This window comes from Trachymyrmex cornetzi, unplaced genomic scaffold, assembly GCF_001594075.2.
Source record: "Trachymyrmex cornetzi isolate Tcor2-1 unplaced genomic scaffold, Tcor1.1 scaffold230, whole genome shotgun sequence".
Taxonomy (NCBI): Eukaryota; Metazoa; Arthropoda; class Insecta; order Hymenoptera; family Formicidae; genus Trachymyrmex; species Trachymyrmex cornetzi.
Genome location: NW_017296957.1, coordinates 1,560,193 through 1,586,166, shown reverse-complemented (window position 1 = coordinate 1,586,166; position 25,974 = coordinate 1,560,193). Strand labels below are relative to the sequence as shown.

Genomic DNA, 25,974 nt, shown 5'->3' with positions numbered 1-25,974 from the left:
TTGAATCAATAGTTTCGATTGTCAAGATTGATTTCAACGTATTTGCGTACACATGTGTATTGTTTGCATGTTTATCTGTTTGTCTGTCCGTTTGTCTATCTCTGTGTGTACTTTGTGTGTAGGTATGTGTTCGTCATAATTAGACGTAAGACAATAGTGAAACAGACCCAAGTCATGCTCTACATTAAGGTGCTAGCATTCTGTATCGTAGAAAAATCGTAATGGCTCTCTATTTGAGCGAATGACATGTGTCTAGATTTTACTATAATGTAAGAATTTTATTGTAAGCTAATTTTTTTTATTGTAAGCTCGAACTTCGTCGAAAACTGCTACAAGATTTACAGAAACGTGCGTGAAATGAGCGAAAGTTAGCACATTCGAGTACGGACAATTTAACTCTTTGTCCTTAGATTTTTTAGACTTCTAAACGTAGAACATATAAATGTAATTAATATAACATATAAATGTAATATAATTGTACATTTAATTACAAATTTAATATTATTTATTTTTCAAAATGTATAATAAATAAATAAATAAATATCATAACAAGATATTAAACTTAGAAATATATACATATATAAAGTAAAAAAATGTCTAATTAAAAAGTTAGTATTATAAGATAAAAAACATATTTAATAAATACATAAAATAATCGATGATAAAATAATAATTTAAAGAACAAAAAATTAATTCGTCATTTGTAATTTTATTAGCAAAGATCACTATTGACGGTGTGATTTAAAACTAATGTCACGAAATAGAAATTCTTATTTCGAACTTTAATAAGTATTGATTGATCTAGAATAGCCAAGAAGAGAACAAGCAGCAGCGATAGTGATAACGATAACAACGGCATCGATAACTAATGATTGTAATAGTTATTAGGTCACTTCGAAGGCTAGTAGAAAACTTGTTTATAGAATGCGTTCAACTACTATAAAGGAGAGAAGTCCTCCATCTAAAATATAGATGATTGCATTCGTACGAGAAGATTGTCCATGCGATAATCTTCTATGAGGAAACTTTCAATAAAATACATTTGCTCGAATTAATTCGTGATTTTTCGTCGAAAGTTTCGCCGATTTCCTTTACCTTCGCTACAAATATCTTTTTCACTTATACTTTCTGTTTACTTACGTCGTTTGCTAATATCATATGTTGAATCTATTTTCTTGTTTTTTTAACATGATTCGAATAAATTATCGTTTATTCGTGAAAAAAATAAATTCAATGAAAATTTAATTGAGTTACAAACTGCACGTTAATTAAAATATTAACGACTTCGGCGAATGCGTAATATTATTAAGATCACAATATGAGTATTATGTAACACAATAAATAAAAGATGTAAGATCATATGAGGTCATGTGTAATTGGTTTTACAGCAAAGTTCGAATTTGTGTCGTTTAATATATTTTCATGATATTGGATATGCTTCTAGACCGATTACCCGTGAAATATTCTTTTTCTACGATATATCTGATGTAGCCCTCGCGAAGGCACAATCGTCTCGTTTATGAGTCTTGCGAGGCGTATCGCTGGCGTTCGAGGCGTTCAGACTGATAGTAGCAATTATATCGACATAAGATGTGTGAACAGCACAACCGTAATTAAAGTATCCTTTTTCTTCTTTTTTTGGGCCGATATGCTTTCTTGCTGTGTGTTTTAAGTAAAAAATTACTTTCTTCGAATGCTTAGGCGCTCGCAATTCCGCGATTCCTGCACATCTTTTCGATCAAAAGTCTGTCATTTACGAATTGTAAACGAATCCTCAAAGGAATCGTAATATTTGTCCAAACTATTGATCTTAAAGACCCGACATTAATAGTGAATAAATACATGTTTTCATTAAAAAAGTTAGAATTTGATATTTCTTACAGAGAATACCTATATTTATAAAAAGGTAGAATCCACGAAAACATACGTAGAGGAAAATAAATTTACTGATGTAACGAAATGAAGTTACTAGTGTAAGAACTATGTACGTAAGAACTATGTCGTTAAAAATTTTGTTTCAAAGGACTTGCGAAAATAAATTTTCGATTGAACTTTCGTTGACATCCCTTAAACATCTACGTCGTTAACACCGAGTTTTAATGATATGGGACAGTGACACTATATTTATCCTTAATCGTATCATTTAAACACATGTACATTTTGATTATCCTTCGTTACAGTTTCCCCGCGGATTGTAATAATATGTAGTATATTTATATATAGATATGCATGTGTATACCACGTTCCGGGATCGACGCCGTAATCTTCATGTTATACACATACATCACATCACTTACGTACTGTGTCGTATGTTCTTCCGTCTGTGCATGCATCACACTCATTGTCAGCGTAATAATAATAAATTTGTGAACTTCAATCATTTAAGATATGACTCATGGATCATATCGTGAGAATGCTGCCGAATCATTAATTAATTCTGTTACGATATTATCACGTTTATGACCTATCACTAATTACTCGGGCGGGGTAAGCGCAATAATTCTGGACAAACCATTATGTCTCTAATTTCGTCGTCCGACATTGTAGGATTTAAACACTCACATTAACGCGTCCCGAGAATCATCGTAAATCATCCCGAAGCGATAAATTAAGCTCGTGAATTTTTATTACATATTTCTTTCCATATCATCTCTGCCAATTTTTCTCCGTTGTCTTTTTTATTGCCAATCGTACGGCTCGGGACTGCTTCGTGGAGTCATAATGATCTTCGAGACGCTACGCAAAACGGGACGTCAGTATTACATCTGAGAAATGTCGAAGTCCCGCTATCAGTCTACGAGCTACAAAAATTGTGCGACTTCTAAACACCGAGTTTGGTTGGTTATTATTCAAGTTGACCGCGAAGTTACTTCTGGGAACTCATCCGCTCGTCTCGCCACCACCTCAAGCTAATTACTTCTTTTTTTGTCATTAGCTCGGCCAGCGAGCCTTGAAACGATTGTCTACCATTAAATAGTTAAAGCATTAAGTAGTTACACCGATCGAGGCATTCCATTGAATTCTGTTTTCTATTTTCCTATAGTCATCACTTTTTTTTGAAACGCTATGTATATATACAAAAATTGTGTTATAATTTCTGATTGTTTCTGAATTCTCTATAATTTCAGATTGTAATAATATAGTTTATGATTTGCATTTTATAACGTTGATATAATATTTGTACGAATTAATTACTTTACTTACATGTGAAATGTAATATAAGAGAAAAAGGATAATATAATTCAGAATTATTTGAACAAAGAAATTGTAATTGTACTACATTACTGCAAACTTCTGTTCTGCATTCCAAATCAAATATCTACTTTAAATAGAAACGTGAATTCTGAAAGCGCCTCGTCGGCATATAGAAAGATCAAACAGGCTCTATATCCCTGTTGACCCTTAAATATCGATATTTGAATTAGTACGTATGAAATTCGATCGAATCCCTGACTGGATCAACCAGATGAGACCGCTGCCGGCGGTAGATGTCGATCGAGTTTCGCTTCGCACAATCGACGTATTTATCAGTATTATATTTGTTTCGGGAAAAATGGACCCTTATCATTTCATCAGGATATATGGCTGCTTCCACTTGTTTCTGTAGTTAATCATCGAAAAATAAACTTTCCGTATCTTTCCGTATTCTTTGTCCCTGCTGCTTAGTGCAAACAAGATTGCGCAGGTACACCTTTATTGCTACAATTACCGCGAGTGCCGATAAAACACTCGCAAATCTCGAAAGGCGCTAATCGAAGGAACTCGGTTCTCTCGAATCTATTTTCCTTGTCCTGTCTTTTCTTTCTCTTCGCCAAAAAAAAACGCGACGACGTTGACGCTGACGTCGTCCCACAAGCGTAAGTTCAATGAAAGCGTTATGTCTTTATCATTTTTAAAGTTGATTGTCTTCTTCAATAATAAATCCTCTGAAGTTGATTGTCTTCCGGTTATATGCTACGTATGATTATGGATCACTTTCAATTAAGTTCGTCATATGCGAACTATGTTGCTGACTGATGTTCTTTTTGAAAATCATCTTTTATGCATTGCGATAAGCAATCTGAAGTTTCTATGCTCCGCGACATTTGTTTTAAGTTTATATTTATTAAAAGAAAAAATAAAATCTTTTATTATAATTTTTGATAATATATATTTTGACTTTAAAAATATTTTTCTTCTATCACACACTTGTATTTATAAATGTTAATAAATGATCGAACATTTAATTGGTAAATATGCTATTCGTTACTTGTTTGTTTGCAGTTTTAGATTGATTAAATAATCATTATAAAATACATTTATCGATTTAATATCAGCCAATTATGAGTGCCGATTAACGGTGCGGTCCACTTGGCTCTACAAATGCTTCGAAGCTTCTGATTGACCAATCGAAAAAAAAAAATTTTACTAATTGACCAATCAACAAATACTTCGAAGCATTTGTAGCATTTAGTGGACCGTAGCCTAAATTAATATTCGTGTATAATATAATTTTAATCGATTGAATGAAATAAAAATATTTTTCTGTTTGAACACTATACGCTATTGTAAATACAAGTTATAATTGAAAGGTCGCAGCAACACAAAAAGATTGAAACTTCATCGTCGCGAACTTCATTTGCCTTCTGGAACAACGTGAGCCTCGTCGCTACACTCAAGGACTTGTAATAATACAGAATACTGTTATCTCACGTAGATCGAGATTGCGTTGAATTCGATCCAGCCAACATTGCCACGTAATCAGCCACGATTTCCATCAAGAGATGATCTTGACGACGGGCTCGTCCTCGTCCTTGAGCAAAAGGCTCAATCTGAGGTCGAGCTCGCCAGCCTCGAGGGCCCATTTTTCCCTTAACCATCATGGTGAGTCTGCGTTGTGCGTGCCGAGGGTGTGGATCGGGAAGAGCGGATACCAATCGAAGATGAATTCCTTCGGTGGCAGCACATCGAGATCCACTTCGGCGCCGCCCAGCCCCTGGTTGCTCTCGAAGGCTTGCTTCTTCTCCCACAGCATCACCAGCAAGTGCCTGCCCTGCAGGGTGTCGCAGCGTCCGTATTTCAGCGTCTGCCGATACTGCGGAGTCTTCGAGTGTCGCACCACGCGGGTCTTGCGCTTCTGCAGCCACTTGTCGCCGTCTCGTTCTCGTAAGTACGTCTTCACGTAAGTGTCTATAGATAAAGATAAAAATTTTGCCGTCGAGACTTGGGAAAATGGTCTTAAAATCTAACACTTTAAGCATATCTATAAGTAGAAAGAATTTTCTTCTTTTGTAAATTTTTAATAAATATAGATCAAAGAAACATTCTATTTTTATAATACATAAAAATAGAAAAAGTTAAACATTTCTGAAAAAGGTAGAAAATGTGTTTTATTATTGTACCGTTATATTAAATTATTACTAAACTTTTTTACTAACTAAAATATTTAAAAAATCAAGCTAATAGTTCTTAATTAAAAAAACTATTTTTACAAAATATTTATAGAAACGTTAATTTTACTGCAGCTTTGACCTTAACAAATTAGCGGATATATAGGTCGTTGCGATTAACTGGCACGCTGAACACTGGCTCGGAAATTTGTTTCTAAACGCTAAAGTAATGCATGAATAATCAAGACCGAATACCCGCACGCTGTAAAAGTAACGACTATGGAATTAACGCTCATGCGAAGATAGATAGCCGGGAGGACCTCAAAGATACTAGGTTGCGAGAATTTTATAGCAAACAGGAACGAATAACTCGAATTAACAGCGACAAAGAGAGAAAGTACACTCCAGAAATTACCTGGTTCCTCCTTCTCCTCGGGACAAATATCCCTCGCGCAGATAACTTCGACCTCGAGAGTTCCCTTGCATAGATAGAAACCCAGTTGTACTTCGCCGTTCTGTGCTCCTACAATGTTTACAGTCGCAATTAAACGGATGCAAAAATAAAATTATAATAAGAAGAATTCCAATAAAATAAAGATTGATAAATATTCGAGATTTAATGAATCAAAAGTAAATATCTATTTTTATTAAATAAAAACATATTTCTGAGAAGAAATATGTATACATTTGATTTAGAACTTTTTTCGAGTCACCCAAAATACTGCAAAACTAAAATAAAATGTAGAATTTATGAGGACAAATAATTTACTCTCGAGGGACGTATGAGATTAAAACAAACATTTTACCACTGATTATTTTGAATCCTTTCGGCAGCAACTGTCCGCGACCCAGTTTCAAATCGACGCCATTTTCATTTCTCGCCGACTGACTGCAATAACAAAAGTTACGCCATACAAATTCAATTATGTTTAACTTAATGAATATCAATGTAGGATGATTTGGAGTTTCCATCCGTTCTTTTATCGTTGCATATATGATATATCTGAACTAAAATATCAACGATATGATGGTATAAAGCATAATTGATGAATCGATAATAAATACATCGAAAATGTGAATAGAATAGAGTGATTGATCCATTTTAACTTGTCACGAAAGATGGATCGCGTACCTCCATTTCTCGTCTTCGTCGGATTCGCTATTTCGATCGTAAAATCTTTCAGGAATCTCCATAACGCTGTCTTTGCGCTCACCCCGCCCTACAAGTCGAAAAATATCTTCTCACATTATTGATCACATTGGACTGACTGCAAACTGTATGGTATTGCATGAGCAAGCAGAAAACTGTTTCCTCAAGATATTATTTATTCATTTCGAATAACAATATTCTGTCTAAAAAATTCCCAATAGTTACAATTAACATTTCTAAATTTAAATTCATATTTCCATACAGATTGCAATTAAGTTATGTCTAAATGAAACAATTTACACCTGCCAATCAGAAGAGTCAATACTACGGGCTTGTATTATCAAGAACTCAGTATTGCAACAGATCTTTCAGAGAAGCTTCTACTAACAATACGACAATTGCAAAGCATCTTCGGTAGTGGGAATTTCAATATAATTACAATAATCTACATTCTATCATTAACAAATACATTTTAATTTCTTTAAATATTTATTAAAATTTCTCAAATAGTATACAGAAGCTTGCAACAACATTACAGCAATATTACAACATTCCAATAATAGTGACATTGTAAACGTTGCAATATTGCTGCAAGTTTTTGTGCTGTATGCGTTGTTTCAAGCATCCTACGATTATATGAATCGTCTTATGTAAGTGATTCTTTTAAATAAGCAATTGGGATTATACTAGATAATTTTTTTTTATCCTTAATTGATCGTATATAATGATGAAAAGTAATGAAAAGATTATACTTGTGTTTATGTTACTTTTATAATGGGAAATAAATAAAAAATACTACATATATGTATGTATTACTATCTTATATTAATGTTTTACATTTCTGATAACCTTTATCAAATATAAGATCTTTATTATTTACGTTTCTGATAGTTTTTATTATAGTATGCAAGAATATGCAGTGAGAATTTCTATGCAAACGATTCAATCAATACCAATGGAACTGCTAACCGAATCGTGAAATTCAACAACCGAAGCTTCCTGAATTAAGTAGATATATGTAATAAATTCCAAACGCGTTCTCTACATAGAAGTAAGATACAAACTTTAGCTCCAAAGTACCAACGATAGCAGGGAGTTTCAACTCTACGAAGAGGGAAGTTCAGTCTCGATAGCTGTAATAAGATAATTAGAAGCTCGAAGAGCTAATATATAGTTCGTTCTCATTCTATTGTTATTTTCTTCTAAAGTTCTCATTATTTTTACATTTACATGGCCTCATTATTTGTTATCATTCTAATTCTGATCATCATTTTTAATATCTTTTTAACAAAGTTACAAATTTATGAATAACCTAATTATGAAACATACAGATTTGTGTTTAAAATTATATTTTCAGTCCATTTGTTTTCAGTTTTTCCGATATAAGAAAAAGTAAAACTTTTTTTAATTGCTTATAAATGAAGTACTTTCCTATTTATTTCTACAAAGAATTATTATTTGTCCCAAATTTTTATATCTTTTATTTTTAATTCTTATAAAAAAATATAAAAAATTTTTTGTCAAAGAATTCAATAAAAATACTATTTTATTTAAGTATCATTTGTACATTAATATTATGATTTCATATAAATACCGCTAAAATATTTTTGTATCTAGATATATAACGTTCCTTATTGTACAACATATTATATATTTTTAGGTGTCATGAAGTAGAACATCTTAAATATACATATATGCATAGATAAGAATAATAATAAATAAAATAATTAAAAGATAAAAGTAAAAAAGACAATTTCAGAATCAGTAGATGTAGTATAAAAATAGAATCAGTAAAAAGATGTCGTATAGTCAGTACAGAGACAGTTCGTTGAATAGACTATTCATCTTAATAAAAAGGCTATTTGTCAGATGTTCGTGTCAATACAGTGCTGAAGACGTGCGACAATACAACGATGGCATTCGAAATCTCTTACCTAAGATTGTAGGTAGCAACAGTGGTAGCAGTATAAGTGGCTAGCGTTCAAATTATCTATAAATGCTAATAGTGTGCTCAAGTAAATATTCTAAAGCGCAACTTGCTCTAATTGCAAGAAAATTTAGGAGAGAGAAGCAAAAAGGAATTCGTGAAGGCTTGTAGTAAGGAATGGAATGTGGATATTTTGTTTGTTACTCACCTGTCTGCAGATGATTCGAAAAATTGCTCTATTTCCGCAATGTATTATTAAATAAATAAATAAATAAATAACGTTTGCGTGAACAAACGTGTATAAATGTATTCATGTTTAGGTGCTCCTCTATTAATTGTGAATTTATTTATCTGTTCATTAGTTGTGAAAGTTAATATGTGTAAAATTGTTAATATTAAAATAACTAAAGATGTGCACGTGTATTTCTAAACTATTAGAACATATAAAATTAAAATATTGCTGGTTAAACAGAATTTGTTATACAAGATATCTTGATATTTAACGAAATGTCGAATGAAATAATAAAGATAATTATAGAGAAAATGTTGTTTTTAATAAATATTATTTTTAAGTAGTTGTCTCTTGATAAAAATGACAAAAGATATAATTGTAAAAAAAGAAAGAAGAAGGGATAAAGTGATTAGAAGATGGTAAGGAATTAACGCTTTAACTCTTGACGTTTAGAATGATTAAATAGACTAATAAATGAGCAGAAGATGAAATGGAGTACGATTAACGCAAGCAGGAAATTAATAGTATGCCCGAGAAGTTGCAAACTAACAATAGTATAATTAATCTCGTTTCAAAAAATTATATCACGATTGGGGGGGTGTTACAAATTACATGTGCAAACAGAAAAGAACATATTTGACAGGTAAAGTTTACCGACATATTCCTTTCCTTGTCTCATGATAAATGACGTTACGTGCGTCTTTGAAAAATATAATGTAGTGTGTGTGTATCGAGGGAAGACAAATTAATGGCACGTGCGCGCAAAGAGAGAAAAAAATAGAAGTGCAAAAATAAAAAAGCGAAACGCGAGAGATATTAGAACGGTATTCTTTATCAATAATGTATAATGATACGTATATAATGATAGTTCTTTCAAAATCTTTTATCACGAAATGATTTGTTTACTTCTTCAATATATTAATAAGAACTACGAAGCACAGAACAAAATAAAATAACAAAGAAAATTAAAAGATTATAGAAAAAAAATATTCAGAACAGTATAGTAGCATATAGTAGCGATAGATGAATTGTTATTTATATAATGGATATAAAAATATATATATATGTACATATATTTGTTATATAAATTTTACTTAAAAATTTTTTCTGTTATAAAATTGGTTACTTGAATATTTATAAAGAAGTTATAGAAAAAATAAAACACTGTGAAATAAAATATTCATTATATACATTTAAAAAAATTTGTGTTTAGGAACGGTCCACTCAAACCTTTGTTAAAATTTTACGTAGAATTTTTAACATCCGAGTCTTAATTTAATACAATGTGATTATGTTATTTGAATATTTTGTATTAAATTGATATTTAACATTTTTAGTGTTAAAACAATACAATTTATATATTATATAAGTAAACAAATAACATAAAAATATTTTGTTTTTTTAAATATAAATTTAAGATAAACAAATAAAATGTGTTAACTTAACATATAAATATTAATTTTAATGAAGAAATATGATAATTTATAAATTGTGTCAGTGGTATGTTTTTTATGTTAAGTTTTTATTTAGTAGAGAACACGGACAGAAATATCATTTGTGTTTAGATGTGTTCTGTCATTTCACATGATAATTTCGTACTTTCCAATTTCAACGTTATCATGTAAGTTATTAAATTATAATTACTATCACATGTAATACGTATGAGATTGTCGGATTATTGAATTTCATTATGGCAAATATCTTTTTTAACATGTAATCATTCAAGTATGTATGTTTGTAATTAGCGTTCTGGGAAGAACAATGATATGTTGTTGAATTCTATTCATTGATAAGGATCCAAAGCGAGGATCGAAACGTATGATAACGAAATTTGTCGAATAAATTCATTTACACACGAACTACCAGTGTTTGTGTGTGTTGTGACTCTGAAAAACATCTTCATATCCATAGATTAACTTTTTATATAATAATATTTGTGTCACCTCTCTTCTAACATATTCATTTTGTGTTAAAATTAACACAAAAATTTGAGTGGACCGTTTGGTACATGTGAGATGTGTTAAATTTAACATTCGAAAGTACACAAATTTTCCAACTGTGTACCTTTGAATAAAAAGCGTGAAATTATTAATGGAATTAATGTTTTGCCATAGAATTATTCCTTTTATTAAAATTGCGTAAAAGATACCATTATGAAAAAAATTAAGTTTTCGTTAAATTTGTATCCGAGAATCAATCAGACTTGGGATTTTCAAATCGAAATCCTATTTCTACTCTGCTTCTCTACTGCCTATTTCATCTATTTTCAAACTAATGGATATTCCAATATCAACAGTTTCGCTATATCTATCGTCAAATCTATTCCGTTCTTATACTCTCTTTACTGCAGAACAAATACTACGATACCGTTTGTTAAAAGGGGTGAATTAAGGGGACAAAATTGGAAGCGAGATTCTGCTTAAAGTACAGATAAACAGAGAGTGATAGAAGAAAAGAGCGATAGTAGACAGTGAGTGATAGAGAAAGAGTGTGTCTTACCGGAAGCCCATAACGTTGGTTGACAGTGCCTTGCGATTATTTATCGAGGTGGTGTGGAGTGCGGCAATGGGAAGGAGGCCGAGTTACCGGTCCTCGGAGACACAGGCTCGCACTGCCACACAGTAACTGTTGGGACTACGCACTCTGTTGTCGTTGTTGGTGGTCGATGGTGGTCGATAAGTTGGTTGGTTGGTTGATTGGTTGGTTGGTTGGTTGGTTGGTTGGTTGATTGGTTGGTTGATTGGTTGGTTGGTTGGTTGGTCGTGCGTGCGTGGCCCACGATTTGTCGTCGATAATCGGGGTCGTGACGATGGCCGATGGCGTTTCGACCGAGCGAACCGAGTGTTTCGCGATTCGAGTCGAGTACGAAGAGCATTCAGAGTTTTCGGCATTGGCGGACGGTGCCGACCGAGAAAGGATATCAAGATAATCAACAATACATTGAAGCGTCAAGTTCAAGGTGCACGTTGCGCTCGAGGTCGGGCACATACGTGAACGAAGATGCACACAGATGTCAACAGGAAGACGAAAGGCGAGAAATTTATTAGGTGATTGCGATTCTTTTGGTGACTTTCGGGGCGCGCTTAATGATCGCTTCGAATATTCAACGCAGCGACTTACTGCCAATACAGGTGGATGCCGCATAGTTCGACAGGTTCGACTGTAGTTTTGAGTCAAAGCGAGGAAACTGAGTAGGCAGGGATAATTATGGGGAGCACTTTGCGTTCAAACTCATTATTTTCATACGTGCTCCAAAAACTCAGCCAGCTTTTTTTCTCATGCATAATTCGCAGCCTACTTCCTCGCAAATCTACTGCCTTCTTCCTCAGATAAAAATGGCGTAATTTCCTGTCAGACTGGTTAAATCTATATCGCGGAAAAATGTCATCAACTTTGTCAATTCTGTTAGTGTCAAATTAGAAAATAAACTTCTTTTTATATGTTTAAGAATTAATATACATTTTAGCGGAATGGAATGTACTATAAGATGATCAACTTTTTTAGAAGAGAAAGAGAAACATTTTTCAAAAATTTATTATTAATTATCGTAATTAAAATTTAATAGATAAATATTTTGTTAACAATTGTTAATGAAACACCTAAACAATATTATATTATATTTGTAACTAATGATACCTAATATATAACATCTCCTGAGATTATGATAAAAATTACATCAAGTTACGAAATCACATTATTTTTTAAAATTGCACTTTTCTACCGAATATATTTTATGAATAATATCTGGATTTCAAAATTAAAAAAATTATAAAATTCTTTACATGTTAATTAAAAATTATATAGAAAACGACCAAAACGAGCAAAAAAGTTAGATTATAATAGAAATATATATTTGAGATACAAAATCACTCAATTCTCATACATAATACGTTTCGACTATACAGAGTTTTCTTCCGTTAGCATATAATTAACGTAATAATCTCATCGCAAATTAAAAACTGAACTCATATCATAATTATATCATAATCGACTAAAGTGTTATCCCACCATGTTCATAAGATTATCGTCATGATGTTATACGATATAACTAAATCCTCGTTCTCAAGGGCGAGAATTCCGTTAAGTCCAAAGAGAAAAGTCAAATGATAAAAGAAAAGTCTTATATTCATGGTGCGGATAAATTAACATAAGCTGTTAGGACCCTCATAATAGAAATTAGTGAAATTATACAACTCAGAGTCAATGCCATCCTGACGAAGACTTACTATATTATATGTTAATTATATACTAACTGAAGAAAACTCTGTGTAGTCGAAACGTATTATGTATGAGAATTGAGTGATTTTGTATCTCAAATATATATTTCTATTATAATCTAACTTTCTTGCTCGTTTTGGTCATTTTCTATTGTTTGCTTTGTCAAATTATCGAGCGTTTTATGTTATTGTTAATAAAAATTATATTTTGTACTTATTATTTTTACTTATTATTTTCCCTTATTATTTCACACTTATTATTTTTATATTTAAAAGAACGACAATTCATAACTATATCTTTGGGTGCAATCGAGTTGCCACTATGAATGCTTCGAAGCATTTGATTAACCAATCGGAAGAAAAAATTTTACTATAAATTGACCAATCAAAAGATGCTTCAAAGCATTCGTAATGGCAACTCGACCGCACTTTTTAACTCGAGACAAAAAAGTTAAAATTTGGGATAGTTCCTCTTAATTTTGAATGGTTAGTCACCTTAATATATATTGTTTAGTATAATATCGCAATGATTATGAACATTAGATTACATTCAGTATGTCACCAATATACAAAAAGCACCGATTATAATATTGCCACTTGCAAACATTACCACTTCGATCATTATTTTCTTGAATGCTATATAAACAATTTTTATGACTATTAAGAAATATAAAATGTAAAGCTATGAAGAAACTAAATTATTAAATAACACATTATCATCGCGCAATCGATTTCGTACGTTTAATACTTGCCAGAAGCCGCCAGCTAAAGCGACCATTAAGCCTGAAAGACGAGGAAACGATAATCTTGCTGACAGAACGATGACAGCAACGCTTATGGCACACTTGGTGTCAATGCGGCAAACAATATTTGGAGGAATGAATGAGAGGCTAAACAGCATAAGAACAGACAGAGATAGAAAGAAAGAGAGCAACAGAGAGCGGAAGGTCGCGGCGCGTAAAGTTACACACGTGCGTGCAACGGCACAGAAGCACAATAGCGAATTATGTCATCCGCTATTGTGGTCACATTGACGACGACAGTGGCGGCGATGATATTGTTTCTCGCTTCGTAAAAGCCTAAGGCACAACGGAAGCAGGGATTCGAATCATTACTATGAGAGGCTGTGAGACGATACGAGAGCAATCAGCAACAGGCAACAGCGGCGCGCAACAGCGATCGCAGATGAGCAGAGAGTACGGGTCATGTTATCTTTTGCTGGTTTTGATGGAGTACATCGACCTCTTCATGGAACGCAAGCAGAGCGAGAGACAGACACAAAGGCGAAATGAACGTGGTGGTTTTATGCTCGGTAGAACCACATTAATTCGAGCATTTCCGTCGACCGGGACGATGACTCCTCGAGACGAAAAAGCGGAGGATGATTGACGAGCGAAGCTTGAATTAAATTTCGCAGATCCAAGCGGAAATATGTTGCACGATGGATTTGTGTAAGCTACACGATGGACTCATGGCAGTGATCGAGACGCTATTCTTTTTTGATTCTTGCTTAATTCCATTCCGACGCTGACGAGTCAATTCCGCACAGCTCGATGATGATATCCTGTGTGACGTCTTTTGGCGAAAGCTCGATGGAGATATTCAGTCCAATCCAGGAACGAAGTAAACGCCGAATCAAACATCGAGATGAACGATGAGATAAGCAACGAGGCACAATTGAGGATGTAAAACGAAAGGCGAGTGTCAAAGGTGGTCATCGTCATGGTCGACATTAGACACGAAAATCTATAATAAAAGTCGATCGTATCTCGAAGTCTCATCAAAATCCTTTCCAGGTCGGGCTATTCCCGCTTTGATCTGTCCGATTTAGTTTCCATAAATTCGGACAAAAATGGTTTTTGACAAACGAGAAATTCCTCTGCATATCAAGATCGTTCGCTCGGTCAAACCGCGCGGGATCGATACGTGATAGTGCGAGACAAATAAATAATAATTGCATCGACATTCGAATATAAAAATGTTGAAAAATTAGAAAGAAGAGTTTCTATAATTCTACAAAAGAGTCATACGATATGGCTAAACATAAATAAAGATAAGGGTTACACTGAATGTGATTACTAAATCAAATTTTATGAAAAAAACTGCAGATTATTAATTTTATAATACAATAATTTAAAAAAATTTAAGAATTTAAAAACTTACTCTCTGTAGTACTAAAGTTATATAAGAAGATAATTATTGTGAAAGTGTCCTACTCTCTTTATATCACAAATACTATAAACGCAAGAGTAAAAATAAGAAATGTTTCTAGAATTTTATCAAAGGGTTTTTATTTCAAAGGTTTTATCAAGTTATTGTTGTATGAGTTAAAAGAGAGAGAGAGAGACTCACATTTAAATAGAATCTTTTCTTAATGAAAAAAATAAAAAATATAATGTTTAACTTTTAATCAATACTTCTACTATTTAACAAAAATGTTTAAATTTTTTTTAAAAGTTTCTTCCTTTACAATTAATATGAATATAAGAATATTTTTTTAGAAAATATGATGAATGAGTGTGTGAAATTTGATTTTTAAAAAATTGTTTTCTAAAAATTGATGATAAAATGTGTAGGGAAGAAAATCAACATTAATAGAGAAAAAGAGACAGGCAGGTGACTTGTGTAATGCACACACTTAACGAGTATGGTCAGACAATCACATGTGAGGTGCATGAACACCCAGACACAATGTACACGCACACTCGCACACTTACATACATCAGGATGCACAACTATGACATGACGTTTATTAATGAGTCCCGTAATCTCTCTAATCAGACGGCGACGGTAATGGTTACCATCGAGATGTTAAACAACAATAACGGTGACAAAATAGAGAAAGACAGAAAAAGAGAAAAAGTGTATCGTAAAATGCAGTAAAAATGATTGTGGGGGTGAGACGAATGGAAAGGTACAAAAGGCAAACAAACAGACGGACGACGGACGAACGAACGAGCGAAATGATGGCCAAAAGAAGCAAGAGAAACATTTATACTCACGGCTGCCGCGTCTCTTGTCACCGGAGAGGCTCATGGTTCTGCTGAGCTCACCCTTAGTTGCCTTCAACGCTCGCAGACCTTCCAGGATCTCCTCGGGATCCCTCATCGGTCTGGTAAACGAACTTCGCCGCCGATCGCGATTGTAGTGCACTATAGCAGGCATATCGGCTTCACCCATACTTCCACCTGGGATAAATTTAAGTAATAGGAATTATAGATACAATTATAAAAATCATACACATTAATGATACCGAAAACTGATGACAATCTTTTGTCTGTGCTTTGCGAAACAAAATTTAACTTTAACGTAGATATTTCACTCTAAAAATTTACAACTCTTAATAATTATTAATTAAATTGTAAATTGTTGCATGTCTTACATTATCATATCTTATAATTTTTATTTAAACAAAAGAATGCTGTGTCATTCTCTATCGTATCCTGTTTTTTAAATGTTTCTTTGATGCTTGCTATTTTTTGCTGCGCGATGCATCGATTTTTGTTGTTTACAACGTTTACACGGACATTTTCTAGCTGAAGTGACGTAATCGAATAGCGATAATCGAGGAAGCTGTTACTTAAGCGTGCCAAGTGCTTCCAAGCAGCACTCGAGGCTACCCAACAATAGCATCACAGATAGTCCCACTTTATCGTTATCATCTTTGAAAAAGAAGAGAAGAGTGAATTTACTTGTGAAGACGGCTAGCTTGCAACGAAAAGCGGAACACGGTTTATTGGGTCGAGTATCCGAATGATATTGAAAATTCTGACAAGAAATTTTTTCAGAATCTGTATTTTCAAAGTTCTAACGTTCTATTTTCTTTCCTTTATGTGTTGAGTGGACGAACTGCAAACACCTAAGAAAATTAAATAAAATCGACAATTATTTATTAATTATAAAAGTTTATTTAAAAGAGGCACTCCTGTTATTTGACTTTAAATTACAATAATTAACATTCGTATATTTTACTAATATAAACTGTATAATTTTAAACAAAAAGTAAAATCTTTGCCATTTGAAGCATTTGCTTTACCCGTCGCCACACGAGGCAATACCGAGTTGTATTTGTTTTTGTTTAAAATTATATGTTATTGATTATATATTGATATTACGTAAATTAAGTATTGTACTTTAAAGCTAATATCTCAATGAATAAACATTTTTATAATTGATAAATAATTGTCGGTTTTATTTAACTTTTCTCGTATTCACAATTTCTCTCCCACTCCCTCTTACATCAAAAACATGTTTATTTATTTATTTTATTTTAAACGTGTGCGTTTTATAATCGTGTATTATGGTGTGGCAGTAAACATATATCAGACTATCACTGAATATGAGAAGTGAGTTATCAATATGCTGTAATAATATTGTTTACCTCGTGTTCGCAATTCTCCCACTCTTCCTTATTAAATGCGTCATTTGACAAATGCATTTCGAAATTGTTTGTAATGCCAATTTAGAGGTACATCAAAAACGTTACATTAGAGTGATTTATTACCAGATATTATTACTACCAGTGATTTAAATTTCAAATTTATAATAAAAAATATTAGTGTAATATCTTTCCTCTATTATATCTCTTATGTTTGATAATAGTTACATATTAATAATTATTAGTTATATAATGTAAGATTAAAAATTAAAATTTTCTTAAGTTTCTTGATGAAGAAATTTAATACGAATTTAATATCATTACTTCATAATTAAAATTTTATCCTTCCTATTACTATAATATTAAATACGCTCGCAATTATAAGCCTCGTATTAATTTCTATCAATCAAGAGACTAATCGAAATTACTTGAGGGAGATCCTCTTACTAACGTAACATTACGTTCCTATACTAGCAATTTCTTCGAAAAAGAAATTGGACCGTGCCGAATTTTTTCGTGACACTCACGTTTACTATCGGTGCCGCCCTGACTTTGGAAGCTGCTTCTGCGGCTACCCGGCAGGGATCTGCTATAATCCCGGTTGAGCTCGTAGGGCTCAATCTCGAGTTGCTCGGACTGGCTGGAACCGCGTCTGGAATTGGCGTGCCAAGCATGGTCTGGATGCAGGAAGCAGAACTCTGGGCTACCGCTATCACTCTGCGTATCATCGCTGTAGCTCCGATCCCGCAGCTCCTTCCTAAACAGTCTCTGGGCGACCTCCATTGACACTGAGCCGCGCGGAGAGCAATACGGCGATTTGCCAGTTCGAAGCCCACGTGGATCTTCCAATCGATACCTGACATTTTATAGCGAGACTTCGACATGTATTGGGTGTTAAACTTAATTCCTGCCGTTTTTCGTCTCCAAAATTGATTTGCTTCGAAGGGAAGATGAATGAATACCTTAATCAAAGTAATTTCCTCCATTTTTTACTTTATTACTAATTAATAATACTTTATTAACCCTTACCGAACTAATATGGGTAACTAGTGACCGAGCGATTCCTGTTCGTGCAAGTTTCTTAGAGTCTTTTGGTAATTATAAATTATACTACATTTTATTATTTTCCAAAATAAAGAGTCAATATTTATTCTAGAAAGTTGAAAGTATGTTGGTAAATTTTTAGAGATTTTTTAAATTATTTTGAAGGGGTGAAAAAACGAAGAGATTTGAAGTGACCCTTGATGGTATGGATGAGGCACCAAATTGTAGATGGTACGGTAAGGGTAATAATAATAATACTTTAATAAGGGTAGTAATTAATAATACTTTGATTAAAGTATTTCCCTTCGAAAGAAATCAATTTTGGAGACGAAAAACGGCAGGAATTAAGTTTAACATATAATAATATGAACACTAATAATATGAACGTTAACGAATATACATGAAGTGATAACAGAACGTTAATTATTTGCAATTCTTGGTAATCATTAATTTGCAATTCTTGGTAATCATTAATTGAATTACCACTTCAAGCAAAACAAAAATTATTATGACACGAAAATGACATCAAAATGGATACAAAAGTCATTTTTCAATCAGTAATAATTCATTTTATGTGACTTGTTCTGTTTGAAATACAACTCGCGACGTCAATTATAGTTTATGAGTCTCTCTACATATATTTATTATTTGTGAAAAGTAAATATTTTGCACATTATATTAATATTTGACATATTTATAATGCAATTGATAATAATTAAAATTTTTTTTTAAATAATTACTTAATCTTATTAAATCTTATTCAATTTATAAAAATTTTCAAATATTAGAGCAATGATAGCAATTAGCTGGCGAAATCGTTTTATTGTGAATATTAAATATCACGTGTTAAATTATGACTATTGTAGTTATTTAAATTTTTTAATCTCCTTTGAGAAACGCACTTACCAAACCGCTCTATCATTTTCAAGTGCTCGCTGAACATCGACAGTGCACTCGCCAAGAAACACATTATCGCCATCGGGACAGTAATCCCAGAGAGTCACCTCGATCGCACGTTCCATCAGGCTCTCGCCATCAACTCCGGTAAAGAACAATGTAGCGTTCCAGATAGGTTTCTGGGTCGGCTCAGCTACAATAGTTTTCAGCGGAGTTGCTTCGCCGCTGTAAAGGTCGCGAGTTATTAATCAATCATTCATTTTAAGCATCGAAGATTCGAAGCATAGAGCAAATAAAGGATATGTGAAACAAAATTAATCTAGTAAATTTCTTGGAAAATTACATAGTAAATACGTTAATCGTGCTTACGTGGAACTTTTCTCAAATATCAATCTATGTCTAAAAAATTTCATGTAATTTCTTTTAGTATTAATAATCTACGATTTTTCATTTGTTTCGTATTATAAATTTTATACAGTAAAAAATCGATTTCGCGAAAGACTGTCGGACATTCGATCCAAGAATTTATGAGATGTCCATGGACTTACGATGGAGGAGCAAGAATAAGCTTAGCGAAAGCCTCCGGCAAGGTGCCGAATCCGGTGTCTTCTCGCACACATAAATCGTCGGCCATAAAAACCGAAACAACCAATTCTTTGCGTTCTGCCTCATACGAAACCTGGATTTGTATTCGACCGGTCACCTGTCTCTCCTTCGCTATTTGTTCCTAAAAAATAGGAAAATAGTTTTAAAGTTTCTAACGTATTTTAATCCGAAGAGTTAAAAGTTTCTGAACCAGCAAGTGGTAACGAATGTTCCTTGTTTTTCTCAATTTAAATGTAATCTCTACAATATAAAATATAATAATAGAATGTTGACAGCGGAGAATTATTGAAAGTAGCTTTTACTGGATCTACAAATAAATATTGAAATTAAACAAAATTACTGACCATTTTATATAGCAGTAATACTGATAAAACTCGTGAATAAAAGTACCTGGTTAAAGGTAACTAAACTCTCCGCAAAAACATATTGAAGGATTTTTTTAGCGGAACTTCGTGCTCCACTCACGGTTGTTAAGGAGACCGAAGCAGAGTTAATTTTGCATGCAGAAGCGGTTTCGCGGAGTTTTGTTGAAAAGATAAAAAGAAGAAGAAAAATGTGAGCAAACTAAGAGCAGTCCTCGAGGTTTAATTTTATTCGTGTCAAGACCCATTCTATGTCGCAGACCATACATATAGCAACTATGGGTGTGTGATCGTGTATGTACAGAGGTGTAATCCCTAGAAAAGTACTGATGCCGATCTACTTTGCTTGCATTTGATTTTTATTTAACCCTTTCAAACCAGTTATTCGGGTCAATAATGTTATCTAATTAATTCTGATTTTTAATTAATAATTTAAGTCTTTTAATTATGATCAAAATCTGATATTATAAATGATAAATTTATACATTATAGATTCTTTTCACAAGAGATTTATAGAATTTTAATTAAAAACATAACCATTTTCTATATCGCAAAATTATTGAAAAGATTCTAGACATAAAATTACGAAAATTCTCATAATAAAAAAATTAACGTTGGAAATCTCAATATATTTGAAAATCGATTTTTATAATTTTAAAATATTTTAAGTATCTTCGAGACAGAAAATTTTAATTCTTAGATCTTTATACACAAAAATTCAAAAATTTCAATCTTTACATTTACGAATCTTCAGACTTTTGTATTTTTTAATTAGTCCGTATTTCATGAAAAATTACCAATCTTAAAATAATATTAAAATAACAAATTAAATAATATTGCAATATGTGAATACAATTTTTTTCTATTATTTATTTTTATATGAGTAACAATAAATTGTCTGAAAGAGCTAATAGAAAAACAGCCTCTAAAATAACTCTACTTAGTATTAAAACATAAATAATTATTTGATATTTTTATCTTCGAAAGCATCGAGAAGATACATCCATTGGATGTGTTTTCTTGATGCTTAGATTATAACCCTATACGTGCAAAACAGTCAAGAAAAACGTTCGTTTAAAAATAGTTTTCATTTTCGTTCATCTCTTTTTTTTTCGTCACGATCGACGATTTATATATTTTTCTTTCGGTCTTCTTCGCCTCTCCTTGTATTCCCTTCCGATGTTTCCATGACATCGCTTCACACATCTTCTCTGCATTCCAGCTTCGCATGCCTTTCCGCGCGCGCGTGTCCAAGCCTTTTATTGTTATGAAAAAACATAAATCGTCCATCACTCTTTCTCTTTTTACGTACGGTTTTCCCAAACTGTAAGCTGTTTCCTACGTATTTACATATTTACATATGTATTTACTGAAAAGGTTTCTTTCTACGCAAGCAAACAAGTGTGTACCGTCGCGATGCCCTTCTTCGGCTGCAATAAATCATACAATGCATACTAAAAATAATATACCTATTGTGCACAATTTACTTTGATTTAGTGTTTTAACAATTGAAAGAAATTTTCCGTACGTTTGTGCATTTTTTCAAAAGAACTTGTTGCAGAAAATTGATCATGTTACTGTTCTATCCAAATGAAACTATTCGATATTATAATTCAAATGTAACATAATGTTTCACGGAAACATGATATGAATTTGTGATATATAAATACGAATCTAATATCCTAATTTCGAAACTGAAATTTGATGCAGCGGGGTAATTTATGGCTAAACTTTTGAATAATATGCTAACTTCAAAATTATACTTTAAGGTAACATAGTTTAGATAAGGTAATTATTTACGAGAACTAGTCTGAAAGATATAATATTGATTTTTGAATTATTTATAGTATAAATTTAAAAATAAAATTTTTAAAACCACTTAAAAAGTTAGAGCCGAATTAGGCGAATAAGAATTCAAAATTAAGCAGATCAATTATTATTAAATTTTTCAAAATTTATATGAAATTTATCATATTTATTAAATGTGTATAATCACTATAATATACTTTATTAACTATATCATTTAAAATGAAAAATGGAGAATACAATATGAAAAGATAATTAATGATCAGAAGACGAATAGGATTATCTCCTTGAAGATTATTTTTACGAACAATCTCTGTTAACAGGTGCGGTCTCAGTAATGGGAATAGGAAAGTTATCGCGAATAAAAGAGCGGGCGAGAAAATCTTTTTATCCTGATTTAAAGTAGGAAGTGAAAAATGAATTTTAATGAAGATGACAATGAGATTCTGGGAAGAAATCACAGCGAAAAATCTAACCCCCAACTTTACTATCGTTTCTCATTATCTTTTCATATAATAGTTTTATATGTTAAAATAAGATTGTCGCGTGCAAGTTTTGTCGCTTAGTAAGCATCGTTGAAATTAATGAAAATTATAAAATCAAATATTTAAAGAACATTATCCTCTAAGAAGATTAATCTGTTTTTGTAACGTTTGTACGAGTTCTGTGAATTGTTTATAAAATATTTTTTTAACCGGCGCGCGCGATGTACATTAATTATAAATTCAGGCAAAATTAAACGATTAATTATTGTTTATGTTATTCATTATTCGTGATATTTTGTTTTCAACGTTTATCAAGCGTTTTTCATGTGTATCGATGTGTACCATTTCGTTCCACAATTGTACGTGTAGAAATTCTTTTGAAGCCGAAGAAGAGCCGCTGCGACAAGCGTTGATGTATCATACAATGTCAGTCTACGGTTGTTTCCAAAGCGCGCATTTCCCCGGTATAATAATCGGCCAACATTGATACGTTTCGCAACATCATCCCCCTCCCCCGGGAAAATTCATTCGACGGAAGTTCGTCCATTAAATCTGCGCTTGTGCAAGTACTTCCTACATCCGTATAGATATATTATCATATACCAGGGAAAAGCGTGAATGTGACAACAACCAAACGCCCGCGTTTCCATCCGAGTGATCCGTGCGCTTGTTCGTCGTTACCGTTAAAGATTATCGGCTTCGTCGCGTCGTCGAACATTGGATAAAAACGCTCGCATTCAAGCACCCGTGAAGGTAAAAAAAAAGTCGAACGGAGGGAGCCGTTGAATACTCGTTTATTTACCGCGTGCTCGCCGAGCGCGTTGCGTATCGATGGGAATATTGAATTGTCGATCACATATTGGGCGTTGATTGTATAGCCGCAGCATCACAATTGCGAGCGCGCCACTACTCATATCTCTCGCAAAGATGACAATGCGCTCGGACGTTTGGCATTTGTGCATCACTCAGGACGAGTTTGGTGTTCGTGTGTCTGCGCTCGCAACCAAAATTAAAGATAGCTGACAGATAGGAAAGAGTGTAAAGAGAAAAAGAAAGAGAGCCATACAAGTGTGTGTACGTGGAGCGAGAAATTGGTAATACGATCTAGGAACTGAAATATCACTCAGCTAAACAACGAGTGGGGGGAGAGAGAGAGAGAGAGAGAGAGAGAGAGAGAGAGAGAGAGAGAGAGAAAGGGATGAGAAACGAGCCGCCAAGGAGGAAAAAAACGCTAGCGTACAACTAGAATTCGTGCCAGTTGGGAGAGAGTAGCGTGGAGGGCCAATATGCTAAACTTGCTCAACATGGACAACTTACATTTCGTCTTTTTCATTTCTCTTTCGTCTCAGCGGATCTATTGCTTTTTTTTTTGTTCTCTGATCATTATAGATTTATCTTTATATCTTTACACGGTGCGGTCAGCTTTTTGTCAGCGGGTATATACAGGGAGACATATAATTGCGTATATGCATGTATATATATATATATGTATAATATAAAGAAACGTAGATGACATCGAGTATGTACATTCGTATGGGTGGAAGTAACGGATTTACTTAAAGTAACGTATAGCAAAGAGCAGAGTGTATAGAGATCCAGAGAGGAGTCTCGTGTAAGTCCATCGTACATCGGGATGAGAAGATGGGGGGGGTAAAAGAGAGAAAGAGTGAAAATAGAAGGGATGAGACATCAACTGAGCGAGGTGTACCTAACGTAAAAGAGATGGAGCTGTGCAAAAATGTGATAAGGAGAGAGAAACGGTTAGAGAGTGAAACAACGGGACGAAGATGGATATACATTTATACATATATATGATCTTTCTCTGGCAGGGTAAATTACGTAAAGAAAGATCGAGTGCCACAGCCTCCGTGTATGCATATAGTCGAGCTTCTCCGCGAGAATCTCCTTTAGCATTTCCGCCGTTTCTCCTTTCCATTCAGCTTTGAGACCGCTCTTTTCACGAACGAGAAGAGGACGAGCCTCTCGTCGCGAATCCAGGCTTTAAATTATACCGAGAGAATCTGGAACAGTGTCCAGCAGCTTTGCCGGGAGAAATTAAAGAGCGTATCGCATATATATGTGTATATACGTATTTATTTGTAATTTATATAGAGAGAAATGTAACGTAATTTTCTATAAAGCGAACCTCTTTGAAACATTATTGTAAATGCGGCTTGCATTATTTCCTTTATATCGAGCGTGTATTTATTTCGAAAATCGTACCGAAATATAAAAGGGAAAATATGAAATAAATAAGCGATAAAACGCTACATTTAATAATACCAGCGTTTCGTATGTACATGCATTCGTTAGATGCTTCGAACTTGAAAGTATTCAAGCTCTGAACAAAGTCGACCGCAATATTCCAGTGAGAACAAAATCGTTTTAATAAGCGTTACAAAAAACGTTTAAGTTTTCGATATTAATATACACGACATGTTGACACTAATAAGTCTCGCTCGACACTATTCCATTCCTTTCAAGTTGTCGAAAGTAAAAGTCGCCGGTACGGAGCCAAAGTGAGAAATTCGACATTCGAGTGCTTCGCGACGGATCGCTTCCAAGCGATTTTATTCCGCGCGAGACCAGCAATGAAGCAAAGAAAGGAGAACAGCAACGACACAACTCGCCCCAACTGACACTTTCGTTTTTTGCGCTGCGCGTTTTTCTCGAATCTTGGTCTTGTTTTGCACGTCGCGCGTTTATTGTACAGCACGTCTTTCTTGCCACTCTGACGTAAAGCGAAAAGTGAAAAGCGTGACATTCGTTCTCTCTCACGAAAGCGACGGGCACGCTCGCGCTGTCTTTCTTTTCTTTTCTTTTTTTTTTATTCCTTTCCATTTGCGCCACCGCATACGTCACTAGAGAATCCCGGAGGATATCCGCGAACATCACTATATTATCTAATTTTATCGTTTTAAATACTCTGCAAAGAGACTCAAAGACAGCACGGTACTTTTACGTGATTTCCAAGCGCGAGTAAGCCCTCTTGATTTTCAATTTACTTCGCTTCATTAAAAAAATCTAAATTAAAAACGATAAATACATTTTAAATAAGTAAATATGTCTTTTAGAAAGTTAGCGATTAGCTTCGTAAACTTCAAGTCTATTTACAAAGTATATATGATGTACAAAAATCGATGAATGTTGTAATCGTAGAGCTCGCGCCGAAAAGTCGATAGATCCCGTACTTGTTAGCCCTAAGAACACTAAACTTTATTAATAGTTATAAAATTTATATGCGATATCACCTATTATATTTTTCACATAGAGACATAGTATGCTAATTTTATTACATCGCTTAATTAAACAACAGATCGCAGAAATTATTCTGCCTTGGTAAGGTTAGGTTTGCTTTTTTTTTTATCTTCCTACGTTAACAAAGTTTCTGACTTCACGTCATTACTCTCGCTAGAGGCGTTTAGAATCGACGCTGCAACATCGGACGACGAAGATTTATCGGTCTTTAGACACGCGCGAGCTCTAAGAAAAGTAATGATG

At 33.4% G+C, this 25,974-nt stretch overlaps 1 protein-coding gene across 1 annotated transcript in view; it reads right to left on the bottom strand.

Annotated features, from left to right (window-relative positions):
* Window positions 1-4,546: 4,546 nt before the first annotated feature.
* The window catches only part of Fife (regulating synaptic membrane exocytosis protein fife), a 182,279-nt gene continuing 160,851 nt past the window's right edge, over window positions 4,547-25,974 (bottom strand). Inside the window, exons 16-23 of the mRNA XM_018507283.1 lie at window positions 19,763-19,941; window positions 19,224-19,439; window positions 17,801-18,129; window positions 15,898-16,083; window positions 6,502-6,589; window positions 6,176-6,258; window positions 5,785-5,892; window positions 4,547-5,169 (exon numbers count right to left, since the gene is read on the bottom strand). Of these exons, the coding sequence (XP_018362785.1) occupies window positions 4,859-5,169; window positions 5,785-5,892; window positions 6,176-6,258; window positions 6,502-6,589; window positions 15,898-16,083; window positions 17,801-18,129; window positions 19,224-19,439; window positions 19,763-19,941 (1,500 nt within the window). The 3' untranslated portion in view covers window positions 4,547-4,858. The remainder of the gene's footprint in view (window positions 5,170-5,784; window positions 5,893-6,175; window positions 6,259-6,501; window positions 6,590-15,897; window positions 16,084-17,800; window positions 18,130-19,223; window positions 19,440-19,762; window positions 19,942-25,974) is intronic.